Genomic DNA, 25,679 nt, shown 5'->3' with positions numbered 1-25,679 from the left:
ATCCTGAATGCTTAACCAGCCAAATGCTTAACCAGCCAAATGCTTCTAGTTTCTGGTCCTCACGCCTTATAAACCTTTCTGCTTTCTACCACCACTCCTTGGGATTAAAGACTACTTTCTGGGATTAAAGGCAGGAGTCACCATGCCTGGCTGTTTCCAATGCAGCCTTGAACTCACAGAGATCCAGAGGGATTTCTGTCTCTGGAATGCTAGGATTAAAGGCGTGTGCTAACATTTTCTAGCCTAAGTATCTTGTGGCTTTTCTGTTCTCTGACCCCAGATAAGTTTATTAAGTTACACAATATTTTGGGGAACACAATACCACCACACATGATACCCTCCTGAGCCCCTGTATCTCATCCCAGCTCTGGAGTCTCCCGCCAGCTAGGCACCAAAAGCTATCCCATACTGAGGATACAGCTAGTCGGCAGAGCTCTTGCCTAGCACACATGAAGCCCTAAGTTCAGTCCTTAGTGCCATATAAACCAGCATCGTGATATACTCCTAGAATAGCACTTGAGAGGTAGAGATAGAAGTGTTAGGAGTTCAAGACCACCCTGGGCTATGTGAGACAGTCACAAAACACACAAAACAAACACTCCTGTAGACAGGGTTTAAGAGATCTGATCTTTTCTGTCTCTTATTCAGATGCCGGGTCCTGTGAAACCCACAGGAAATGCGCCGAGGCAGCAGGATGCTGTGAATGAAAGGGGTTACTTAAACCATAACTCCAGAACTGCCCTCCACCAACCATTGCCCTGCTCTGTGTTTCAGTCCAGAGTCAGGCTGTTCCCTGTTTCCTAAGCTTTGCCCTTATGGGACTTTGTCTTCCAAGTTGTTTTTGTTTTTGTTTGTTGGTTTGTTCGTTTGAGACAGGGACTCTCTATGGCTCTCTCCTGGCTGTCTCGGAACTTAGAGATCTGCCTGCCTCTGCTTCCACAGTGCTGGGCTAAAGGCACGTGTCACCACACCTGGCTCATTTGTAGTTGTGGATTCGGGTGTAGTTGCTTGCAGAGGGTGTCAAGTTTCCTGAAGCTGGAGTTGCAGGTGGTTGTGAGCCACCTGATGTGGGTGTTGGGATCTGAATTCTGGTCCCTTGAAAGGGCAGCAAATGTTCTTAACTGCTGAGCTATGTCTCCAGCACAAGATTTATTTCTACTTATGTATATGAATGTATGTGCATGCAGGTGTCATGAGTGTACATGTATATGTGTACATGTCTACACATGAGTGGAGGCCAGAAGAGGATGTCAGATGTCCTCTGTCACTTTCTACTTATTCCTTTGAGGCAGGCTCTTTCCCTGAACCTGGTGCTTGCATCTTTGTTAGGCTGGAAGCCAGCCAGCTGCACAGTCCTGTTTCTGTTCACATCACAGCTGAGGCTACAGGTATGCAGGGACACCCATCTTGTTATATGGGTGCTGGGATCTGACTTTCAGCACTCATGACTGCAGAGCAAACACTGAACCACCAAATCATCTTTCTGGCCTCCTCTTTTTTTTTTTTTGGTTATTGTTTGTCTTATTACAGTTGTTTTTTGAGACAGGGTCTCTATCGTAGGCTAGCTTTGACTTCTGATCCTCCTGCCATTACCCCCCAAGTGCTGAGATTACAGGTGTGGGTCATGACACCTGGCTTTTGCAGGGCCTGGTGCATGCTGCCACCCAGGCTACATCCCAGCTCCATTTCTGGTCTGGTTTGGTTTTTGAGGCAGTTGCTCACTTGATAACCACTCTGTTGAGTCTCTGGTTTGAAACTCCCAGCAGTCCTCCTCAGTCTCCCAAGTGTTTGGGTTGCAGGTGTGAGTCGCTTCTGATCAGAAGTCTCGTTCTTTTTGTTCTTTGAGTCTGTGGTTTGAAGTGTCACCGTGTGCTTGTTGGTTTCCCCATAAGCACCAGTGTTGGGACAGCTGTATGCAGTTTGTGCTCAAGTTGACCAGGAAGGGCTAGTTTGGGGTCAGGGCTAGGGGCAGAGCTAGAATGATGAAGAACCTCCCTAGCATGTCAGCGGCCATGGCTTTGGTCCCCAGCACTATCAAAGAAAACACAAGAAAGACTTGGGTGAATATGGAAAATCTTGGGGCTCTAAGATAGGGGTTTGATGACTCAGACCTTCCATTCCAAGATGGAGCTAGGAAACAGGGAACAGTCTCTCAGCTTCATCACTGGGTAGCCTACCAACCAAGGCCCCGTTCATTTGCTAGAGTGCTTTTGGAAGTGACCTGCAACCAAGTGACCCACAACCTGAATGTATTCAGAACTATCAGGGGGAAGCCTTGGGGCTGCTCAGTTCACCAGAGTCTGAGAGGTACCAGAAAATAAAGCCATTTTATTACTTCGTCTTATCACCATATGGCCTGAGGGTTGGGGTGGGAGCAGGGTGAACGGCTGGCCCAGCCGAAGGCTCTGGGGTCCTCTACTTGGCCTGAACAGTCTCCTCCAGCCTGTCCATGCGCTTCTGTAGCTCTTGCACCGTGGCCTGCAGATTCCTCATCTCTTCCTCCAGCCGTGACACAGTGTCCTGGAGGAGCCAGCACTGCATTAGGCCCAGTTCTCTGTAGCTTCCCTTCCTCCGACGTCAGCTAACCCTTCCAAGAAACCCAAGGCCTGGGCTCTTTGGTCCCAACAGCTACTACCTGATTACTGTAGGCCCGAAGCTTGCCACCTGGCTTCTAGGGCCTCGGGGTCACCCACTCCTTGCCCTCCAAGAATCTCCCACCATTAGGAGCTTGGAAATCTCTATAAACACCCAACTCTTCCCTGGGAGACACTGAGCACATCCACGCATCCTTTGCCCTAGTCCATCTTCCTGCCCTGCTACTCCAGCTCCCCACCAGCCTCACCGAGCTGGGAGTGCCGCTGGCCTCTGGTGTGGCTCTCCTGCGGACACTGTCCAGGCCCCTGTTGACTCTCAGCTCCCGGCTCTTTGGGGGCACGTAGCCATCCTTGAGAGAGATGAGGAGGGGGCCAGCATCCCGACCACCTAGCCACTCCTCAGCTGTGAGGGCAGGGTCCGGTCCTGCAGTGGGTGGGTACAGGTCCTCCTGGAACAGGTCCGACTGTGGGCAAGGCCAAGGCTGGTCACGAGAGTGTTTATGTTCCTGCCCCTCCCTACAAGCCCCCATGGTCAGTTTCTGTCCTAGCGCCCAGGGAGGAGCAGAGGAGCATCACCTTTCTGGGTACTGTCATGGCAATGGGCTCACACTTCCGCTCATGCAGCTTATAGAATCTGTGGAGACAGGAAAGTGAGTGGCACTCTACAGCATGGCTGGCTGGGCGCTGAAGGTCTGGTCAGGATCAGGGGGTCATTCACCTGGCAATCTCACACTTATTCACTTCCAGGCCACGTTTAGGCATGTAGCCCATACCACGCTGAGACTCCTTGGAACTGAACATGGAAAGATAGTGCAGGAACGGAGCCTCAGAAGTGATCTCAAAATACCGGATAGAGCTGTCACCCTGTAGGTGGTATGGGCAAGAGAGTCAGTACCGGCACAGGCCGCCAGCCTTTGTGCTCACCGAGCCACTGACCCACTTCCCTGCCCCCAGCCCGCCTGACAGTCAGTCACCTTGCCACAGAGGTAGACAATGTTGGTGTCAGGGTCAAAAAAAGGCAGCAGAACTCCGCTGCTGGTGTCCAGCTCCTGCAGGGACAGTGGCTCTTCCAGGTGCTTCTGTGGAGACAGGTGGGGGTGGCCATGTCAAGTCTTCCCTGGACAGTGAGCAGGCAAGGGCCCTCAGACTAAGCAGTGGAAACTCCCCATCTTGGAGGTAAACTGAGGCCATGGTCATGTGGTAGGGCAGAGACTTAGCCTGCAGCCTTGATTCCTAGTCTAAAGGGTCCTGATTCCCAGCACTCACCGTGTCCCACAGCGCCACCTGCCGCTCGCTCATGCGGCTGAAACCGGTCGTCAGAATCTTTCCTTCCGACACAAACACAGCGTGCACCGGCCGAGTTCCCTCATGAGGACGGTCCTTTTCCTGAGAGGAAAGAAATGTGGTAGGTCGGCTTCTCAGTCTCACCAAGGGACTAGACCCTAGGTGGGTTCAGGGAGAGCAAAGGCCAAGGTTTAGGGTTCATGGCAACTTACAGCCACAACAGCGCCTTTTCGAGGCTCAATGATGCGAACACGCTTGTCTCGGCAGGAGGTACAGATGAGAGCGCCGTCCCGGCTCCAGTCCACACTGTAGATTGTGTCCGGGTGCACATCCGCGCCCAGCGTCAGCACAGCTTCTCCAGTGCCCACATCCCACACCAGGATCACATTGTCACAACCTGCACAATTGCCCAGCGTTGAACCGTGAGCTTCTGCCCTCCTGTCAGGCCCCTGGCCCTCCCCTCCTCACCCTTAGAGCACCTGCACTGAGCAGTACATTCTGGGCTGTGGGGTGCCAGGCCACGATGCCCACCCGCTTGGTGTGGCCCTCCAGGGTGACGACAGGCTCCCGCAGGGGCAGTACCAGGCCCCCATCAGGGATCTCCCACACCTGCAGAAAGGGGCAAGTGAGTCTCTGGGGCTTCAAAAACCAGGTTCTTCCTGGAGACCCCTCCTAACCCACATTCCTACAAAGACTCACCATAACTGTGCAGTCCTCAGAGCCACTGGCGATGACATTGTCATTGTGCGGGCACCAGGCGATGTCTAGCACAGGGGCAGTGTGGCCACAAACCAGGGGCACGTTCTTGTCCACTCGTCCAGTCTAGAGGGCACAGCAAGTCTTCTGATGGAGGTGCTTTTGACCTCCAGACCCAATCCAACTTCCCCACACCCCTGCAGAGGGACGCGGAGGAAGGCTGTGGGGTCCCTGGGAGTACTGGGGTGGGAGAATTTGGCCTTTGTCCCAGTCCCAAGAAGGCTAGCACCAAGCTGCATGAGATCCTAACCCCCCTCTATCTCCGTGTCATCTGTGGGCAGTACAGGCCCTAGGCCCAGGACAAGCATAGGGTTGGGGTTCCCAAGAAGAGAATGTATGAGTTGGGGGGGGGGGCTATAGGATCTGTCCTGATGGATAGATAGGGGCCTGGACATCTGTCCCCATGCCTCTGGACAGCTGCAGAGGTTTAGAAATGGCCTCTTCCGAGGGCCAACTGCTTCCTGTGTAGAGAGCTGTGCAGGGTGCAGGCCCAGCTTCACCCCGACAACCACTTCCTCTTCCCCTCTGCTTCCATCGGCCCTTTTAAGGTAACAACTCGGGGCCTATCTCCCCTTCCTGTTTCACCCCCTGAAGAGTCCAGGAATGTACTGGGGCTGAAGGGTAGCAAGCTTAGAGGACAGGAAAAGGCTTTTGCCTCATCTCCCCCTGTGAGCCAGGGCTTACACTTGGTGAGTTCCCAAAGGCTCGCTTCCTCACAGGCCAGACCTGGAGTCCTCACTCATGAGAACCCTGGAGCAGCCCTGCCCTGAGCAGAAAACCCCAGGCTGAGACTTGGGATACCTGCTTCCCACTCCCTTGTTTTGTCCCCGGAGAGCTTAAGGAGGAAATGGCCCAGTCCCATTTTACAGATAACACCACTGAGCCCTGGAAGTCTTGGTAACAGGCACCTACTCAGGACCCCACAGTCTCAATGGACAGCAGAAGCCCCCAGGAGTGCTGTTGTACCAGAAGCTCACCTTGCCTAGGGGTAGCACCAGGAAGGCCCCTCCCCCACTGGCCTCACAGATCAGAGCCATGAACTTGGGGTTGACAGCACAGAAGCCACTGTCCCAGGTGGTCTGTGAGACCCGCACGTCCTCATAGCACTGGTCAGCTTTGGCTGGCTGTCCAAACACGTGGCGGAATTTGCTGGAGCGAACCACCTGCCGGCTCATCCTGAGGGACACAGATTGTAAAGTTTCCTCTGAGTCACTTCTGACCGAACATTGTCAGCCCGAGAGCTACCCTTGGCCTGGCTTTTAGGGTTCCAGCATCATGTCTGAGGCACCCTGACCTGCTCTCCATGACTGACAAGCCTGCTTATCCCCCTGCTTACCCTCCCCAGTTTTCCTTGTGTCAAACTCCCAGACATTCAAGCCACACCCTCAATCCTGCACCATCAGCCCCTACAACCGAGCCTGATGTGGTATAAGCACCCAGGGTCTGGTTCTTGACTGAGACACAGTGCTCCTTTCTAGTAGTCCTGACACCCGGGAGGTGGGTTCCCTCCTGTTGACCTCTTCCAGATCCCTCACACCCACACAGAACTTCCTAGAGACAGGGCAGGGCTGCTCCTCCTTAGCCTTCCAGCTCAGGGATGGCACACGGGGGGATGTGTGCCAGCCTGCCTAGGAGGGAATGAAGTAGCAGGATGGCTTCCCCGGGTTTCCGGCGACAAGCGGCAGCAATGGCTTGGGTTCCAGCATCTCCCCACACCTCTGCCTCTCAACCTCCGCTCAGAAAAGACAGGTGTTCTTCTGTGCCATCTCTGCTTCCGTCAAGGAAGGAGAGGCCCACCACGACCACCCTGAGGTATGCTAAGATGGTTACCCGCTGTGGCCGGGCAGCCAGCCAGTGAAGCCCAGGGGCCGCCTCTACCCTGGTGTTCCACAGCCCCATCCTTGTGCCCAGTGAAGGAGCCTCGGCTGCCCAACGGAAAGCATCCTTCCCACAGCCTCTGCCCGTCTCCTCAGCCTCACCCGTCTGCTCTGCCAGAATGGGGAGCCCCTTCTTGTGGCTCTTAGACCCTCACCCTGCTAACCCTAAGGAGGCTCCCAGGTCTGCACAGAAAGCAGGTGAAGTACGTGAGTGAAGTCTCCAAGACAAGAAGGGACATAAGCCCCCAGTGACCAGTCTAGATTTGGGGGAAGGAAACCCCAAACTAGAGGTGGGGGCAGGAAGATGTGCCCCACCCGGCCTCCTCCCCCACCCAGGTACCCAGCCCGGAAACCACGGAAAGGGGAACTTGGTCTTTTCTTGTTTTGCACTCAACCCCTTCCTGTCTCAAAGCTTGGGGCAGCTCCTTGGCTCACCCCACCCTGGCCCCCACCCACACCGCCCAGAAGCTCCCTCCCAGGGACATAGGTCCCGAGACCAGCTGCAGCCGCTCCCAGTGCGCCCACCTCCATCTTGGTCACGATGGTCCTTCGCCCTCACCTTGGAGCACTCTGGGACCTGCTTGTGGCTTGGCACTCCTCGGTCCCGGGCCCTCTCGGCCAGGCTCACGAACAGGCTCCCTGACCACAGCCTGGTGGCCCTGACAGCTCGCTCGCTGGCTCGCCCCCACAGCCCTGCTCCCACGCTGGCGCTGGCCCCACAGGTGGCCCATAGCAGCAATGCCCGGCCCTTGTGACCAGCCCTCCCCCAGCGCCCAGTCTTACCTGCTGCGGCCGGGGAGCTAAGCGTGACCCCCCAAGTGGAGGAGGAAGGCGAAGAGGATGGAGGAGGCGCGGGCTGGCCGCCGAGGATGCTCTGTCAAGACAATGAATGAGCAGCGGCCGAGCGCCGGCCTCCTCCGGGTGGCAGCGCCCCTTTGGGCGGAGCTCACCGAGGCCCGGCCCTTCACTCCCGGCGGCGACGCTGAGACCCGCTCTCCACGCCGTCAGCTCCAACCCCCCAACAGATGCTGACGCGAGTCAGCTCTTCTTTTAATGTCAAAACGCAAAAATATCCCGTTCCTCCATCCCTCCCCCGTCCACCCGCAGCCTCCTCGAGGTCCTTTCCCTGGCACCGGAGAAAGCTCCCGAAGGGCTGCGACCAGCTTGGGAGCCTGGTCGGCCACAGGAGGGACCGCTCTTGTTGCTGCCCCGAAACAGACCCCTGGGTGGCCTTGGGAGTCATAGTTCTTCTCTCGGGACTCAGGGCTTCAACGGGGACACCCTTGCCCTCTGCTTCACACGGTTGAGACCCGGAAATTGGGCGGTATGGAGCACCTGTTTTGTGCTCCGGGCTGAGAGGACAACTGAGTCAGGCTCTCCCCTCTATAGAGCTCTCAGCCTGGGGTGGGGTTGGGGCGGTCTGTCACAGTTTCAAGGCCACTGAGTACAGACAGAAGTCTGACAGCACACACAACTGTCCCTCAGTTAGTGGGTGGTGGGTTGTCGCAGAAGCAAGGGCGGGGCAAGAAAGGCCTTTGCTACAATCATGGTTGTGACTTGGCTGTCACTCCTGAGTGACCTTTGGCCGGTCACCTTAATTTCATCTCAGCCCCAATTTTCCCTCTATAACGGTCTTACCTGCCTCATATGGAGAGCTGGACACACATCTACAGAATGGCAGGTACTGAGTAGAGTTAGGTCTTACAGCCAGATGTGGTGGCCTTCACCGGGGAGGCAGAGGCAGAAGGATCACAGTGACTTATATGGTCCACATAAAAGTTCCAGGCCAGGGCCTCATATGAGACCCTGTTTCAAGAAACTAAAAGGTGTTGGTTCTTTTCATTATTGTCATTTGCCCAAGCTTTGGGCTGTCCTGAGGGGGTGAGGAAGCACCAGACATAGCTTTGGAGAGGCAGGGGCCTGAGGCACAGTCTCAGCAAAGTTCAAGGAAGCAAGTGTGCTGATAATCTCCTGTAATCTGAGCACTTCAGGAGGCTGAGGCAGGAGGCCAGCCTGGGCTACATAGGAAGACCCTGTCAGAAGAAACTATTCTTCAAGGATGAGTTCGAAGGAGCAAGAGGCCTGCTACAGTTCTGCAATTAACCGTGTGGTCTTGGACAAGAGTCCCAACCTCTCCAAACCTCAGTTTCTGTAGGCGAGAAACAAGCAAAGGTGTCCTGCCCACCTCAGCTGATGGGACTCAGATGAAGTGATATAGATTGAGTAGTGCTCAGTTACTCTGTACAGGGCTGTATTGTGCCTGAGGATCTGTAACTGTGGGCAGGGACTATACAGTCTCCAGCTAAAGTGTTAACAGTAGTGGGGCTCAGAATGAGCTCAGTTGGCAGAGTCTTGCATAGCATGCATAAAGCCATGGCCTCCAACACCACATAAACTAGGTGTCGGGGTTGGAGCGATGGCTGAGTGGTTAAGAGCTCTTCCTATTCTTGCAGAGGACCTGAGTTCAGTTCTCAGGATCCACATGGTGGCTCACAACCATCTGTAGGCATGCATGTGATGCACATACATACAGGCAAGCGAAACAATCATGCACATTGCCTTGGTTACTGCTCTATTGCTGTGATCAAGGCAATTCTTATGACAGAAGGCACTCAATCTTTTTTTGTTTTGTTTTTCTAGACAGTGTAGTCCAGGCTGTAGACCAGGTTAGACTTGGACTCAGAGATCCACCTGCCTCTCCCTCTCAAGTGTTGAGATTAAAAGCATGGGCCACCACCACCTGACTAAAAGAAAGCATTCAATTGGGAGCTTGCTTGCAGTTTTAGAGGGTTAGTCCGTGATCATCATGGTTCTGGAGCAGTAATTGAGAGCTTTATGTTCTCATACACAGTCAGGCAGAAAGAGACTGACAGACTGACTGACTGGGCCTGGTATGGGCTTTCAAAATCTCACTGCCAGTGACAAACTTCCTCCAACATGGCTACATCTATTCCAATAAGGTCACGCCTCCTAACCCCAAACAGTTCACCAGCTGGAAGCCAAGCAGTCAAATATATGAGCCTATGGGGCCCATTCTCATTCAAACTACCACACACATAAAATTTAAAAATCTAAGCCAGGTGGTAATGACACACGCCTTTAATCCCAGGCTTCAGGAGGCAGAGGCATGTGGATCTCTGGTGTCAAAGCCAGCCTGGTCTACAGAGAGAGTTCCAGAACAGCCAGGGCTACACAGAAACTCTGTCTTGGAAAAAAATTTAAATATCTAAAACCAAAAACAGGTATGATGTTGCATGCCTATAATACCTGGGCAGTAGAGAGTAGGAGGTTCAGAAATCCAGGATCATTCTCAGCTACATTAGGGAGTTCAAGGACAGCGTGGGCTATAAGAGATCCTGACTCAACTGTCTCCTGCAAATACTAATAGTTAGTGTTTATTGTGTGGCTACTATATACTGTATTGTTCTAAACATAGATGTATATGCTCCCTGGGCGTGGAGGTACATATCTGCAATTCCAGTATTCTGGAGCCTGAGGCAGGATGGCACTCTAAGCTACACAGCAAGACCAAATCTCAAAAACACCCCCCACCCTGAGAGTGGCTAGAACTTGGTGGTACTCTCCATTTCTCAGGGAGTATATAGGCATACACCACCTTCGCCCGGGAAGGGACAAATACACTCATATGGAGAACAAGCACACTGATAAAACCCATGCCTTTGGGGGCAGTGAGCTGTTCAGGCTAAAGAGAGAAAACTAGGCAGCCACACTGCTCTTAGATGCCAGGCACAGTCTGCAGTGTGGGGAGAGGGTGACATGGGCTGTTGGAGAGGACAGACACACAAGCCGGTGGGAGGGGCTTCTCCAAAGCAGATGTCTACAGAACACAAGAATGAGCATTAGCTCAGTGGCAGGTTGGCCCAGCATCTAAGAGCAGGGCCTTGAGAATGCTAGGCAAGCATTCTGCCGCTAGGCTATACCCCCAGCCCTCATCTGTGGCATCGCCTTGATTTTCTTTGGGGGATGTAGCGTTCCCTCATAGACCATCTGGGACTCAGCATGTAGCTGTGCTTCTCTGTCCAGTGAAACCCTTTTCACTAGTTTAGCCCCACTGATTGGAGTCAAGTCTATGTTGTGAGAAAGAGATTCATCTTGGAGCTGCAGGAGGTGGAGGAAACCCTCTTTGTATTCTGGTTAATAACCTGAAAAAGTGAACACAACCCTAATAGACTATCTTGTTACCATATAGAAAAAACTAGTCAGAACAGCCCGTTAAGAGAAGTGGATATAAAGTGAATACAAAGAGGCAGGATACAAAGACAGATCCTAAGCATAGTTGGAGTGTCTGGATCAAGCTATGTCAGAATCACCCAGCCTTTCTGTGAGATAAGTTGGGTTTTCCCCCACATAAACCAGTAAGTTTGAGTGCCAACTGGTCTACCTACCCTGGTGGGAGACAGGATCAGAGACCCAAGGAGCCAGATATGTGCAGTAAAGATGGACCAAAATATAGGAAGTCCAAACTCCTGCAGGAGGTTCTCAAGGCCTTCTCTAGTCTGTCTGCCTAAAGAGGTTGTGGAACATGACAGGGCCCAGTGACTGCTGTTTCCTCGTGGCTCCTCTCCAAGTGATGTCAACTTGTCTAGAAAGTACAGAACTTGCTAGTTTAATGGAGTGGGACGACAAATGCATGCCATTCCAGAGTCAGGGTTCTGGTGTCATCTCACCTTCATGTGAAACAAGCCTACCTGAGGATAGAACCAATCCAGAGGACAAGAGAGGTACAAAAGAGAACAAGACAGGGACCTGAGGGCTATATTCCAGACCCGCCCTGGACCCAGCTATACTTGAAGGATGTTCCATTTCTGTGAAACAACAAATTATCTGCCTCTAAAAAAGTTACTTTTCTACTGCTGTGATAAGACACCATGACCAAGGCAACTTACACAAGAAAGTGTTTAATTGGGCGAATGGTATCAGAGGGTTGGAGTCCATGATGGGAGAGCAAAGGCGTGGCAGCAGGACCAGCTGAGAGCTCACAGCTTGCTCCCTAAGCAGGAGGCAGATGGGACACTAGGAATGGCACAGACTTTTTTGAAACCTCAAGCCCACCACCAGTGACACACCTCCTCCAAGGCCACACCTCCTAATTCTTCCCAAACAGTTTTACCAACTGGGGACCAACATGGGCCTATGGGTACCATTTCCATTCAAACTACCACCTACCCCTCTCCTTCCCACTCTCCCTCCTTCTCCTCCATCTTGCTATTGTATCCTAGGCTGGCCTCAGTCACCTGATCTTCCAGCTCACCCATTACAGGTGCCTGGTTCGTATCACTCCATCTCAGGGTTACCAAGAATCAGACAACCAAACACTATGCTCATGCTATGAATATACAGAAACATCTTGGAAGTATTGTTAGGGAAATAATAATAGCTATAATGATCTTGAATCCAGATGTGCCTCTATCTATTGGTTTATAGGAACTAAAGATAGAAGAATAGACAAAGTAATGCTATTAGGAGGCAATTACATGAATCTTCAATGTGGGAAATGTCACAGGACACACGGCCTGGCTTTGACAAATAAATGGCAGTAAAAGCACGTGAGGGAAGCGTGGGATGGACTTGTAAGTCCAGCACTTGGAAGGTTAAAACAGAAGGGTGGAGAGTTTCAGCCAGCTTGAGTAAAGTTTGCCCCTGTGGCCAAGCACAGCAATGTGTAGTTGTTATTTTTCTCATCACTGTGACCAGATACCTGGCAGAAATCGATTAGTGGAGGAATGGCTTAGTCTAGCTCACAGTTCAGAGAAATGCAGTCCACCATGCTGGGGGGGGGGGGGGGACTGGGGCGGGGGAGGGGGGGCTAGTGGCAGGGACAGGAGGCTGCCAGCCACTGTGCTGTCAGCCAGGAAGGAGAAGGAAGGGAGCTGAATTCTGCTCTTGGCTCACTCCTTCTCTTTCCCTTTTCTGTTCAGTCTGGGCCCTCAGCCTGTGAACAGCGCCACCCACGTTTGTTCGGGTCTGTCCTCCTCACTTAACCCTCTTTGGAAATACCCACACACACACACCCAGTGTCTCTCCCAGGTGATTCCGGACCTAGTTGTGTTGGCAATGAGGATGAGCCATTACACAGAGACAGGATTACATTGAACAAGTGGTCAGTCTGGTCACTTGGCACTGTTACTAACCAGACTTACTGCACAGGGTACCAATTGCTGAAACAACAGTTTTGCAAAAGAGGTTTTATTCCTAAGGCAGCTGTGTGTGGAGATGGGCATGCAAGTCTCAAACCCACCTCCCTGAATACGGTGCTGTAGTGCGGGGGGGGGGGGGGGGGGGGGGGGGGGGGGGGGGGGGGGAGTGATTCAAGGTTCATCAGGAGCAGCTGCTGTAGGTAAGGAATAAAGGATTTATTTCAATGTCCTTTGGGTTCATCCATTCTGGAGTAGTGTTGAGATCAGGCTATGCCATGTGCAAAGTTACTCCATACTGTATAGAACAGTCGTTCAACAAGCAGCATTTTGTTTTGTTTTGTTTGTGGGTGTTTTTTTGTTGTTTGTTTTGAGACAGGGTCTTACTATATAGCCCTGGCTGGCCTGGAACTTGCTATTGTAAACTAGGCTGGTCTTGAACACACAGAGATTTGCCTGCCTCTACCTTCCAAGTGCTGAGATTAAAGGTGTGTAACACTACACCTGGCTTTAAGGATGAAGGATGACTGCATCTGGGTGAACACGTGACCAGCACATCCCTCTGGCACCATTCATACAGCACACACTGATACATGAGTTATTCCTGGGAGCAGATAGGGTGCCACTCTTATAAATTTATTCAGGGAAGGGCTAGAAAGGCTTAGCAGTTAAAAGGACTTATTGCTCTTACGGATGGCCTGGGTTCAGTTCCCAACACCCACATGGTGGCTCACAACTGTCAATAACTCTAGTTCCAGGGGATCTGTCATTCTCTTCTGACGTCAACAGGCACACAGACACAACACTCATATACATGAAACAAAATAATCTACAACACTTTGATTATTGGGTGAATTGAGACTGTGGTGTAGAGGAACATGGGCACAGTAAAATACGGTAAACCAAATCCGCGAACCTATCAGACACACCAGTCAGAAGAAAAGGGGTAACTCCCTCACTTGTAATCCACAAAGTAGTTGCTGCAATTGTGATGGCCCACCAATCTGTCATCTAGCCATCTCAGTGTGTATTTACTCAGTTGCTATCTGTCTGTCCTGTTTGTTCATCTGGATCTGTTCAACCGTTCCTTCTCTGCATCCAGTCCTGCCCTCTTGCCTCTGCAGCTGGGCTCGGCCCTACAGCTTCACTCCCAAACCTGCGACCCACAACAGCAGGGTCATTATCTTACCAATACAGACTTTTCCATCCCAGTCTCTTTCCCAAATTTCACTTCTTGGGCTTTTTTTTTTTTTGTCTTTGCCTCTTCAATCCTTTGTAAGTACCCTGCAACCTACCTACATATACACATGTATAGGTATATTCACTGTGTGCTGCACAACATGAGATTTGAGGATGTCTTAGTTACTTTCCCATCACTATGATAAAACACCATGACCAAGGAAACTTATAAAAGAAAGCATTTAATTTGTCTTATTTCAGAGGGTTGGAGTCCATGATGGCAGAGCAAAGGCTCGAAGGCAGGAGTAACTGAGAGCTCACATCTTTACCCACAACCGTGAAGCAGAGAAAGAGTGCTGGGAACTGCAGGAGTGTTTGAAACCTCAAAGGCTTTCCCTAGTGGCACAGCTGATTTTTCCCAAACAGGCCCACTAACTGGGAACCAAGAATTCAAAAATATGAGCCTATGGAGTTCACTCTCATCCAAACCACCCCAAAGAGTTAGTATAGCAATTAAAATTGGAGTAAGAAAACTCATGTTCTGGGCTGGGGCTGGAGAGATGGTTCAGTGGTTAAGAGCAGTGGCTGCTTTGCATAGGACCCAGGTTCAATTCCCAGCACCCACATGGTGGCTCACAACTGTCTGTAACTCCAGTTTCAAGCCAAGCTTGGTGTAGCACTCCTTTAATCCCAGCACTCGACAGAGACAGGCAGATCTCTGTGAGTTCGAGGCCAGCCAGGTCTACAGAGCGAGTTCCAAGACAGCCAGGGCTACAGAAAGAGACCATGTTACAAAACAAAACAAACAAAAAAAAAACAAAAAGAGGCCGGGCGGTGGTGGCGCACGCCTTTAATCCCAGCACTCGGGAGGTAGAGCCAGGCGGATCTCTGTGAGTTCGAGGCCAGCCTGGGCTACCAAGTGAGTTCCAGGAGAGGCGCAAAGCTACACAGAGAAACCCTGTCTCGAAAAACCAAAAAAAAAAAAAAAAAAAAAAAAAAAACGAAAAGAGGAAACTCCAGTTCCAGAGGCTCCAACTCCTCCTTCTGGCCTCCATGGACACTGCACATGTTCACAGATATAAGTGCAGGCAAAATGCCATGCACCTAAAATAAAAACAAAAAAAACTTAGAAAGGAGCTTGTGTCTGCTCCAGCCAGGGTTACCACGGAAGTGCAGGATTATCAACAAACTGTTGCCACTGACAACCCTTCTTTGTGAGCTTATTGTTATTCCATTTTTGACATTGTGGAAAGACACAGACCTCCTTCCCCACCCCACCCCCTTTCTTTTCAAGACAGGATCTCACCATGTAACTCTGGCTTGTCTGGAACTCACTATGTAGACCAGGCTGGCCTCAAACTTACTTACATGCCTCAGTCTCCCAAATGCTGGAATTAAAGGTGTGTGCCACCCCCCTCAGCCCATCTATGTTTCTGACATAGTGTGCTCATTTCAAACAAATTTTTTTTTTTTTTAAATAGGCCTGTGAGGTGGCTCAGTGGATAAAGACACCTAGCCTGACTACCTGAGTGTGTGTGAGCCCCAAAACCTGTATGGTAGAAAGAAGTGATTCCTGCAAATTGTCCTCTAACCTCTGTACACATGGTATCACACACACACACACAGACGGGGGGGGGGGGGGGGGGGGAAGGGAGGAGGGAGGGGAGGAGGGAGAAAGAGAAGTTAAAAAAAAAAAAAACCACTTAAGGGCTGGGAGTGTAATTCAGTGGTGAAGCAATTACCTAACACATACAGGCCCCAGGCTACATCCCCAGAACCACAGGGGGGAAAAAAAGTTAAGCAAATAAGTTGGGTGCAGCAGTGTACACCTGTGACCCCAGCACTTGAGGGGCCGAGGCAAGAGAGGAGTCCAAGGCCCGCCTGAGCTACATAGCGAGAACCTGTCAGAAAAGAAGGAAGAAAGGAACAGAGAAAACCAGAGCTCTTGTCCTGTGTGTCAGGAGAACCTGCAGCCCCAAACGCTTCCCACCCCCACCCCCACTGTTCACACTCAAGTCTGTGCCTGGCCTGCTTCTGCATGGCCCCCACTTCCTCATCACCTCCTTTCTTCCCACTTGAGGCCTCTGCCTGCTGCATGGACTCGGCCTGGACAAGGCCGCCCATGATCCTGTGACCACCACATGAAACACTTCCTTCTCTCTGTGGTTCGGCAGGTGTTCCACTGAGCCAACCCACCAACCCTCCACTGTCTTCCTCCGCTTGATACCAAGATTCTAGAACACTATCGTTTCTTGTGGTACCCCGGCATCCACACCATCTCACCCGCACTGTAGCCTCAATGACCACCTTCGGTTGGACCACCTTCGGCCCGTGTCTGTGACTCAAACCCCCTGGCCCTGTGGCTCTGACTTGTCTGTCCCAGTAACACCTCAGGGTGCTTCACCTTGGGGAGAAGGAAGTCTTGACCTTGAATCTCTCCCTTGCTCTCCATCTCTACCAAGGCTACCTGAGTTGAGTCACTAGTCCATTGCACTAGGCCCCTGACCAATCGGTTGGCCACCTTCCTTTCCTCTGATACAGCCCATTGTAACATTGCCAGAACCACGTCCTAAGAGGCAAATCTAATCAGCATGGCCTTGTTTGTTTTTCCATTTCTGTCTTCCGCCAGGTCTCTATACAGCCTAGACAAGCTTCAAGTTCATGATCCCCCTGCCTTAGCGTCCCAAGTTTTAGAACCTCAGGTATGTGCTACTGTGATGGGTTTTTTACTTATGCCTACACTGGAAAACTCCATCACCCTAAGCTGAGTTATGCTCCAGCTTTGAGCATAATATTTTTAACATTTCTCCCTCTCTTGTATTTGAAGTACTCTTCAAAGACATCCTGGGCCTGAGATTCTTTTCCACAGCCCTTAACCACTACACAAACTGCAACCAGCCACTGTGCAGGGGTTTCCCTTTCTGTCAGTTCTGCAGAGGCCTGCCCATTCTCCTGGGTGTTGTTGGGGGTTTTTAGTCTTGGGGGGGGTGCCACCCAGCTCCCAAACAAATTACACATGGAGACTTAGTCTTAATTATTAATGCCCAGCCTTAACTTGGCTTAGTATCTAGCCAGCTTTCCTTAACTTAAATTATCCCAACTATCTTTTGCCTCTGGGCTTTTCCTTTTCTATTCCTGTACACCTCTCTTTGTTTCTTACTCCGTGGCTTGCTGTGAAGCTGGGTGACTGGCCCCCGGAATCCTCCTTCTTCTCTGGCTCCTTGATCTCTCTCCTCCCAGATTTCTCCCTCTATGTATTCTCTCTGCCTGCCAGCCCCGCCTATCCTTCTCCTGCCTTACGATTGGCCAATTCTTTATTAGTCCAACAGGTGCTTTAGACAGGCACAGTAACACAGCTTCACAGAGTTAAACAAATGCAGCATAAACAAAAGGAACACATCTTAGAACAGTGTTCTACAACACCTGGGTTCTGCTTGTTTTCAGCCTTAGTTAGGATGACCGTGCTCACCACAAAGAGCCTCCACTAATTTGACGTGCATAGGCTCACCACGGTTTGGTGTACACAAGGCTGGGCTTGACACTTGTCTTTTTGGCAGCTTCGTGAATTCCACCATGGTTGAGGGCCTTCTTCAACTCTTGTGGAGCAGTATCGATGTCCATTACACCTCTCGCCGGCAATGCCTTCCTCGGTGTGTTTGGGAGAAGCTAAACCAGTGCTCCCAAGTTTCTGCCTCCCCAACTCCACCATGTCAGGGGAAAGGTGAAAAGAAAGTAGATCTTGGAGAAAATAAAAATAAGTCTTCAGGGTTCTGATGAAGTCCAGCTTGTCTATTTTTTCCTTCTGTTGTGTCCTTGCTGACACATGGGAGAAGACGTAGCCACACTCAAGGCTGTAAAGACTTACCCTAAGTTTTCTTGGAAGAGTTTTACTGCTTTAGCTTTTACATTTGGAGTTTCATCTGTTTAGTTGGTTTTTTTATATGGCATAAAGTCACAACTCCATAGTTATGGTTTAATGTGTGTGTGTGTGTGTGTTGTCCGTGAATATTCTAGCACCATCTATCTATTCAAAGGCTGTTCATTCTTCCATTGAATTACTTGGTGTCCTTGTCCAAAATCAATCGACGTTAGCACGTGGGTTTCTCCCTGAACTCTACCCCGCTCCATTGATCTACAGAGCTGCTCTTTCTGTTTGTTCTGGTTTTGAGACAAGTTCTTACTATGTAGCCCTGGCTGGCCTGGAACTCCCTATGTTGACCAAGCCTTGAACTCACAACCCTATACCTGCCCTCTGCTTCCTGAGGGCTGGGATTAAAGGTGTGTATGACTATGCCTAGCTCGTGGATCCATTCTCAAGCCAATGCCACCAGGTATTGATTTCTGTGGCTAGGTCGTTAAGTTTTAAAGATGAGAAGCATAAGTCTGTCAACTTCGTTCCTTTTCAAGATTACTATGGCAGCCTGGGCATGGCGATTTTCATCTGTAATCCCAGAACTCAGGAAGTAGATCACCAAGGGGATCACCATGGTTTTGAGGCCAGCCCACAGAGTAAAGCCTCAAAAAAAAGGAGAAGGAGATGGGCCTGGAGAGATTTTTCAGTAGTTAAGTGCACTTGTTGCTCTTGCTGAGTTTGTTTCCCAGCACCTACATGATAGTTCATAGTTGCCTGTAACCCCAGTTCCAGGGGATCTGGCACCCCCTTCTGGTCTCTTCAAGCATGAGGCACGCTTGAGGTGCACATACATGTGTGCATGCACTCTTACACATATGACATAGATACTTTTTTAAGGAGAAGGAAGAAGAGGAAGGAACTGGGGAAGAGATCTGTGGGGAAAGTGCTCACCACGCAAATAGGAGGGCCTGAGTTCAGATTCTAGAACTTACGGAAAGCAGGAGGCAAGCATGGTTTGTAATCCCAGAGCTCATACAGCGCGATGGGAGCCACAGACAAGAGAATCCTGGCATATGCTGAGAGGAACAAGAGATGCAAGGCGGAAAGCAGAGACTAACACCCAAGCTATCCTCTGACTTCTGCACCCACGCCATAGCACAGCATGAGCATGCTTACATACATGCACACACATACATCATACCCCCAAGTTATCCTCTGACTTCTGCACCCACGCCATAGCACAGCATGAGCATGCTTACATACATGCACACACATACATCATACCCCCAAGCTATCCTCTGACTTCTGCACCCACGCCATAGCACAGCATGAGCATGCTTACATACATGCACACACATACATCATACACCCAAGCTATCCTCTGACTTCTGCACCCACGCCATAGTATAGCATGAGTATGTTTACATACATGTACACACATACATCATACACACCAGATTGTAGATGTAACCAGCTGTCTTATTAAATAAGAAACACAGAACCAATGCAAAGAAGAAAGCCAAGAGATCAGAGCTAAGAGCCTTACCCGCCTGCTGCAGCTAGCCTCTTCAGCCAAGAGACCTCTCCGAAAGAGAGCTACTTTCTGTCTGTCTTTATATAGACTTTCTGTTCTGCCTTCTCATTGGTTGTAAAACCAACCACATGACTGCCTCATCACTGTCTGTTGGCTGTATCCTTGAACACACAGAGATCTACCTAGCTCTGCCTACCAAGTTCTGGGATTAAAGGCGTGCACCACCACTGCCCAACTTTTGCTATGGCTCTAATAGCTCTGACCCCCGGGCAACTTTATTTATTAACATACAATTAAAATCACATTTCAGTACAAATAAAATACCACCATACCAGATTTTTTTTTTCTGAGACAGGGTTTCTCTGTGTAGCCCTGGTTGTCCTGGAACTCACTCTGTAGACTAGGTTGGCCTCATACTTACAGAGACCCACCTGCCTCTGCCTCCCAAGTGCTGGGATTAAGGGTGTGCACCACCATGCCAGGCTCAGATTTTTTGTTTGTTTGTTTGTTTGTTTGTTTGTTTGTTTGTTTAAAAAGAACCTAGCATGGTGACTGTGTTAGCTACATTCTGTTGCTGTAGTAAAGCACCATGATCAAAAGCAACTAACGGAAGGAAGAGTTTACCTTGGGTTATGGTTCTGGGGGATCAGAGTTCAATGTGGCGGGGAGCAAACATCGACAGCAGGTGTGGAGGCAGGTGCAGGAAGCCGAGTGATCACATTTCTAACTGAAAGTATGAAGTGGAGCGCGCACTGGAGGTGGAGTGGGACCTTAAGCCCTCAAAACCCGCCCCCAGTGATGCACTTCCTCCTGCAGAATTCCTCCACAGGCTCCCCAGACAGCATCACTAACTGGGAGCAAGCGCTCAGATGGCAGCAGCTATGGGGACATCCTCACTCTGTCACAGTGGCTTTTAATCTTAGCCCTAGGAGGGATGGGCAGATTTTTATGGGTTCGAGGCTAGCCTGGTCTTCATAGAGAGTTTCAGGCCAACCAGGGCTACATAGTGAGATGTCACAAAATAAATAAAATAAAATAAAGAAAAAAATATGAGGAAGAAAATGAAATAAGGTTACTATAGGATGAGTTAGATGGTTAAGTGGATAAAAACACTTTATGTGAAAGTCTGATAACCTGGGTTTAGTTTATGAAACCCTCATTGGAAGGAAGGATGACTGTAAAGCTGTCCAACCCTGAAAGTTGTCTTCGGACGTTCTCCTGTGCATGCCCCCCAAACACACACACACACACACACACACACACACACACACACACACACACACACACACACGCATGCACACACTAAGCAGAAACATTTTTAAAAATTAAAATATTCCAGGCAGTGGTGGCACACACCTTTAATCCCAGCATTTGGGAGGCAGAGGCAGGTGCATCTTTGAGTTCAAGGACAGTCTAATCTATAGAGTAAGTTCCAGAAATCTTGTCTCGAAAAACCAAAAAAACTAAAGGTGTGTATGCATGCCTCTGCGTGTGTGTGTGTGTGTGTGTGTGTGTGTGTGTGTGTGTGTGTGTGTGTGTGTGAGAGAGAGAGAGAGAGAGAGAGAGAGAGAGAGAGATTTGTGATTGAAACTTTATACCCACTGACAGCAGCTCCTCGAGCCCCTGGAAACCACCATTCTAGTTTCTGTTTGAGTGTGACTATTTTAGATGCCTCACGTAACCAGAACCTGCAGTTTGTTGTTCTGTGTCTGACTTACTTCATTAGATACAATGTTTTCAAGGCTTGCCTATGGTAGCATGTGATAAAATTCTTTTTATAGCTGAATAATAATAATAGTCCACCTGTATGTAAATATCACAGTTCCTTTCTCTCTCTCTCTCTCTCTCTCTCTCTCTCTCTCTCCTCTCTCACTGTGTGTGTGTGTGTGTGTGTGTGTGTGTGTGTGTGTGTGTGTGTGTGTGTCACATGTGTGCTCAGCACATCTGTGGTAGTGGTAGTCAGAGGGCAGCCATGGGTGCCAATCCTTGCCTCCCACCTTCTTGAGCCAGGGTCTCTCTTGTTCACTGTCACTTACACCAGGCTAGCCTCTGTGTGTCCAACAACTCTCCTGTCGATTCCTCTCCGTCTTCTTGCAGGGATGCTGGCATGACAGACACACCCCACCGTATCCAGTTTTATCTGAACCCACATTGTCAGGCTTACCTGGCAAGCACTGGACCCACCGACCACCGTCCCACACTCCCACCCACCGACCACCGCCCCACACTTCCTTTATTCATTTGCCGGTCCGTAGGTAGGTAGGCTGTTTCCACCTTTAGCGACTGTGAATAATGCCGTTTGAGAGCCTGAACTCAGTTCTTCTGAATGCTTTCAAGTGGGATTTCTGGAGCAGGCACTGTTCTATTTTTACCTTTTGGAGCAACCACCACGCTGCTCTCCAGAAAAACTACACCTTTTTAAAATTCTTTATTTTGGTGGGCTTTCAAGATGACTCAGAAGGTAAAGGTGCTTGTCACTAAGCGTGATGACCCGAGTGTGATCCCTGGGTTCCACATGGAGGAAGAAGAGCATGGACTCTCCTAAGTTACCTTCTGACCTACATGCACACTAAATAAATGCCTGTGTGTGCGTGTTCATGTGTGAATGGACACACTGCAGTTCATATGTACAGGACACAGGTCCCGACCTTTCATCTTATCTGTGACAGTCTCTTTGCTGCTGCCTGCTGCTCCGTGTGTCAGACCAGCTGGCCTGTGTGCTCCAGAGAATTCTGCTGTGTCCACCTCAGCCTTGCTGCAGGAGCGCTGGAGTTACAGAGGCACTCCTGCACCCCTGTTTACCCTGCAACTGCACCTTTGCATTCCCAACAACAGTACTTGAATTAAAACAAAACAAAACAAAACAAAAACAAACCATGATATTTGTTTAGTGTCTGTGGTGGGGCACCATGCATGGGTCGAAGTCAAAGACAGCTTTGGGTTGGTACCTCTCCTGTCACCAGCGTGGGTCATTTGGATTGAACTTGGATACTCAGGCTGGTGTTAGGCACATCCGCCCACTGAGCCATCTCACTAGTCCCAAGATTTATATTTCTTTATAGCTTTTTTGTTGTTGTTATTGTTGCTTTTCAAGACAGGGTTTCTCTGTGTTGCCCCAGCTGTCCTGGAACTTGCTCTGTAGACCAGGCTGGCCTCAAACTCACAGAGATCCTCCTGCCTCTGCCTCCCGAGTGCTGGGATTAAAGGTGTGTGCCACCGGCGCTGCCACCACCACCCAGATTTCTTGACATTCTTGCCAACACTTAGGTTTTCTGATTTTGTCCGTGTGTGCTTATCATAGGTGTCCCAACAGCTGTGAGTGAAATATCATCAGGCCTTTCAGTTGCTTTTCCATAACAATTAATCTTCCGTGGATTCCTTAGGGTTTTCTGTGTATGAAGTCAAGACATTTACAGACATAGTTTTAATTTCCTTTCTATGGTATCAAACCTGGGGTCTCATGCTTGCTAGGTAAGTGGCCTACCATTAAGCTATACTTTTAATTCTTAGGTACCTTTTATGTATTTTTCTTCCTTACTTTTCCTAGATAGAATTTATTTTTCAAACATCAACATTTTTAAAGAGCATTTTAATTTATTTTGGGGGAATGTAATACATGAATACATCCCCCTCCTTCTCCCCTAGGCACCCCATCTCTCCCTTCCACTTTCACGTTCTCTTCTATTTCCCTGAAACACGCCGAGTCCAGCGCTGCTGGCTGCTTGTCGGCTTGATTTTATGCAGGTGCCCACAGCTGCTGTGAGCCAACGGCTCTGCTCCCATCCTCCAGCCCTTCCGTTCTTTCTGGCCCTTCTTTCAGATGTTCTCTGAGTCCCACCTAGAGCTAAGCAGTCAACGGTGATTTATTTTCAGAACTTTGACTGTTTATAAGACTCCGCGTTAACTGTTGTCCACTGCAGAAGAAGCTTACCAAACTGAGAACAGCATGGATCTGTGGCTATTATCTTAAGTATTTAGAAAGCAGTTTGAAACATATCCAAACAACAGTAGTAGGTTCCCTCCACCTAGAGCCTATGAACTCCAGGGCCATGGGCTTTCAGCTAGGTTTACAGTCAGACAAGAAATGCCTCCTGGGGCTGGAAAAATTGTCCAGTGGTTGAGAGCACTTTCTGCCCTCGAGGACCCAGGTTGGTCCCAGCACTCATATAGTGGTGCTAGTTTTTAACTCTGGTTCCAGAGGATCTGACTCCCTCTTCTGACCTCTGCAGGCACTTCATGTGTATGGTGCACATAAATACATGCAGGCAAAACTCTCTCATACACTTAAAAAAATTCCTTCTGTGAAGTGGGCTTCAACTGCAATCAGAAAGAATTTGGTTACCCCATAATGCCGCCATTGCACCAATGGGCATGCCCTGCCTAGCAAGTTAGTTTTAGTAGCATGCAGGATTCACTTCTGGGTAAGAGCACCGATGACTTTTCTCCTCCAGCAGCCTGCAAAGCACTTAACAATCTTTTATTTTCTAACTTAGGGTTAAATCTTTAATCCTATCAACAGCAGAAACAGCATCTTCATTGAGATCCAAGCTGGAGATTCAAACCCGGTAAATATTATCTCTTTTTAAAAAAAAGACTGAAGGCCAGGTCTTTAATCCCAGTATTTGGGAGGCAGCAGCAGGTGGATCTCTGTGAATTTAAGGGCAGCCTGGTTTACAGAGTTTCAAGCCATCCAGGGTTACACAGTGAGGCCTTGTCTCAAAAGAAGAAAAGGAAGGAAGGAAGGAGGGAGGGAGGGAGGGAGGGAGGGAGGGAGGGAGGGAGGGAGGGAGAAAGAGGGAGAGAGAGAGAGAGAGAGAGAGAGAGAGAGAGAGAGAGAGAGAGAGAGAAAGGTCCAGAGAGATGGGTCACTGGTTAAGAACACCTGCTGCTCTTGCAGAGGACAGGGTTTGTCTCCCAGTACACCTGTTGGGTGGCTCAGAACTGCCTGTAACTCTGGCTCCAGGGAATCCAACACCCTCTGCTGGCCTCAGTGGGCACCTACACACATGTGCACATCACACATACACAAAAATAAAGTAGATATTTTTAAAAGAGTGAGAAAATATATCCATCTGCCAAAGTGTTTTATAAAAACATGGCATTCTCCAGTGTTGGCAGAGAAACAATTTCTTAAGTTTTTTATGGATCTAGTCCATAACAAAACAGAACTGTGGGTTGGAGCCCCAGAACCACAAAGATGGCATCATTTGGCAGTGTGTGCCTGCCTTAAAACATCCCACGGGCCGGGCGGTGGTGGCGCACGCCTTTAATCCCAGCACTCGGGAGGCAGAGCCAGGCGGATCTCTGTGAGTTCGAGGCCAGCTTGGGCTACCAAGTGAGTTCCAGGAAAAGGCGCAAAGCTACACAGAGAAACCCTGTCTCGAAAAACCAAAAAAAAAAAAAAAAAAATCCCATGGAAGCTGGGAGGTGGTGGCACACGCCTTTAGTTCCAGCACTAGGGAGGCAGAGCCAGGCGGATCTCTGTGAGTTCAAGGCCAGCCTGGGCTGCAGAATGAGTTCCAGGAAAGGCGCAAAACTACACAGAGAAACCCTGTCTTAAACAAAACAAAACAAATCCCACCACAGTACAGCCCAGAGGACAGCCAACCACCCCTTACTTAAACAAACAAACAAACAAACAAGCAAGCAAAACCCACTCTCTTCCTTTGTTCAACTTCTACATCTTATTGGAGGGAAAGATCCAGAGACTAAATCACATTGTAAAGGATCAGGAGGCTGACAGGATGAGTGGGCTGGTGAAGGCACTGGACCTGCAAACCATGGCTGGATCCCAGGAGCCGATGAAGCTGGAAGGAGAGAACCGACTCCACACAGTTGTCCTCTGACACTTGACCTGGCATGTACACCGATGTACATGCATTGTGCACACACACAGTAATTACAAAAAAATAAAAAATTGTCAAAAGAAAACTATTTAAAGAAGGGCAGGGTGGAGATCAGGCATCAGATCACAGAGATACATCTGTGAAGGTTCACCCCAGGCTCCCAATTTGGGGGGCGGATTTCTAGAATCTTGTAAGACCCTCTCAGGCTTTTCCCAGGGAGGGGCCTGAGGACTCCTCAAAAGACAGCCTAGGCCTGTCCAAGAATAAACACCAGGAACTTTGTAAACTATTATCTGGTCTATCGTGAAACAGTAGCAACAGGTGTCTAAATATTTTCTTAAGATGTATTTATGCATTTTATGAGTGCTCTACCTGCATGTGCACCTGCACTCCAGAAGAGGGCATCAGATCCCAGTATGAATGATTGTGAGCCACCATGTGGGTACCGGGAATTGAACTCAGGACCTCTGAAAGAGCAGCCAGTGTTCTTAACCTCTGAGCCATCTCTCCAGCCCAAGGCATCTAACTATTGTCTGACCAAAAAGGCCCAAATCTCCCCTTTAATGCAAAGGGAGAGTAGAGAGGACCAGGTATTTGACCT

General features: G+C 49.8%; 2 protein-coding genes across 6 annotated transcripts in view; one reads left to right on the top strand and one right to left on the bottom strand.

Annotated features, from left to right (window-relative positions):
* Bola2b (bolA family member 2B) overlaps positions 1 to 25,679 on the top strand; it is a 55,846-nt gene that overhangs the window by 1,951 nt on the left and 28,216 nt on the right. For all 3 annotated transcript variants that reach the window (XM_052712584.1, XM_052712586.1, XM_052712585.1), the window contains exon 3: positions 21,330 to 21,487. In XM_052712584.1, the coding sequence (XP_052568544.1) occupies positions 21,330 to 21,487 (158 nt within the window). The remainder of the gene's footprint in view (positions 1 to 21,329; positions 21,488 to 25,679) is intronic.
* Positions 2,309 to 7,454, bottom strand: Coro1a (coronin 1A). Of its 3 annotated transcripts, none has more exons than XM_052712567.1 (11): positions 7,295 to 7,454; positions 5,612 to 5,810; positions 4,578 to 4,700; positions 4,358 to 4,487; positions 4,091 to 4,275; positions 3,861 to 3,980; positions 3,569 to 3,673; positions 3,313 to 3,458; positions 3,171 to 3,228; positions 2,843 to 3,058; positions 2,309 to 2,520 (listed from the first exon to the last, which is right to left on the bottom strand). In XM_052712567.1, the coding sequence occupies exons 2-11, from the start codon at positions 5,807 to 5,809 to the stop codon at positions 2,416 to 2,418; spliced, it is 1,386 nt and encodes a 461-aa protein (XP_052568527.1). In that variant the 5' UTR covers position 5,810; positions 7,295 to 7,454; the 3' UTR covers positions 2,309 to 2,415. The 3 variants fall into 3 exon arrangements, with proteins under 3 accessions (XP_052568527.1, XP_052568528.1, XP_052568529.1); XM_052712568.1 differs by lacking the exon at positions 7,295 to 7,454 and adding an exon at positions 7,071 to 7,227; XM_052712569.1 differs by lacking the exon at positions 7,295 to 7,454 and adding an exon at positions 7,037 to 7,060.

The sequence above is a fragment of the Peromyscus californicus genome, unplaced genomic scaffold (genome assembly GCF_007827085.1).
Source record: "Peromyscus californicus insignis strain IS unplaced genomic scaffold, ASM782708v3 Scaffold_4__1_contigs__length_199733344, whole genome shotgun sequence".
Classification (NCBI taxonomy): domain Eukaryota; kingdom Metazoa; phylum Chordata; class Mammalia; order Rodentia; family Cricetidae; genus Peromyscus; species Peromyscus californicus.
Note: the sequence above shows the minus strand (reverse complement) of the source record. Positions and strands in the feature narration are given on the sequence as shown.

Bases quoted from the DNA above. Each gene is read 5' to 3' on its own strand.
- Coro1a (XM_052712567.1), bottom strand. From the start codon at position 5,809: ATGAGCCGGCAGGTGGTTCGCTCCAGCAAATTCCGCCACGTGTTTGGA. The intron at 3,981-4,090 runs GTAAGTTGCCAT...CTTTCCTCTCAG, and splicing joins GAAAAGGCGCTGTTGTGGCT to GAAAAGGACCGTCCTCATGA. The intron at 3,229-3,312 runs GTGAATGACCCC...CTGTCTCCACAG, and splicing joins AATAAGTGTGAGATTGCCAG to ATTCTATAAGCTGCATGAGC.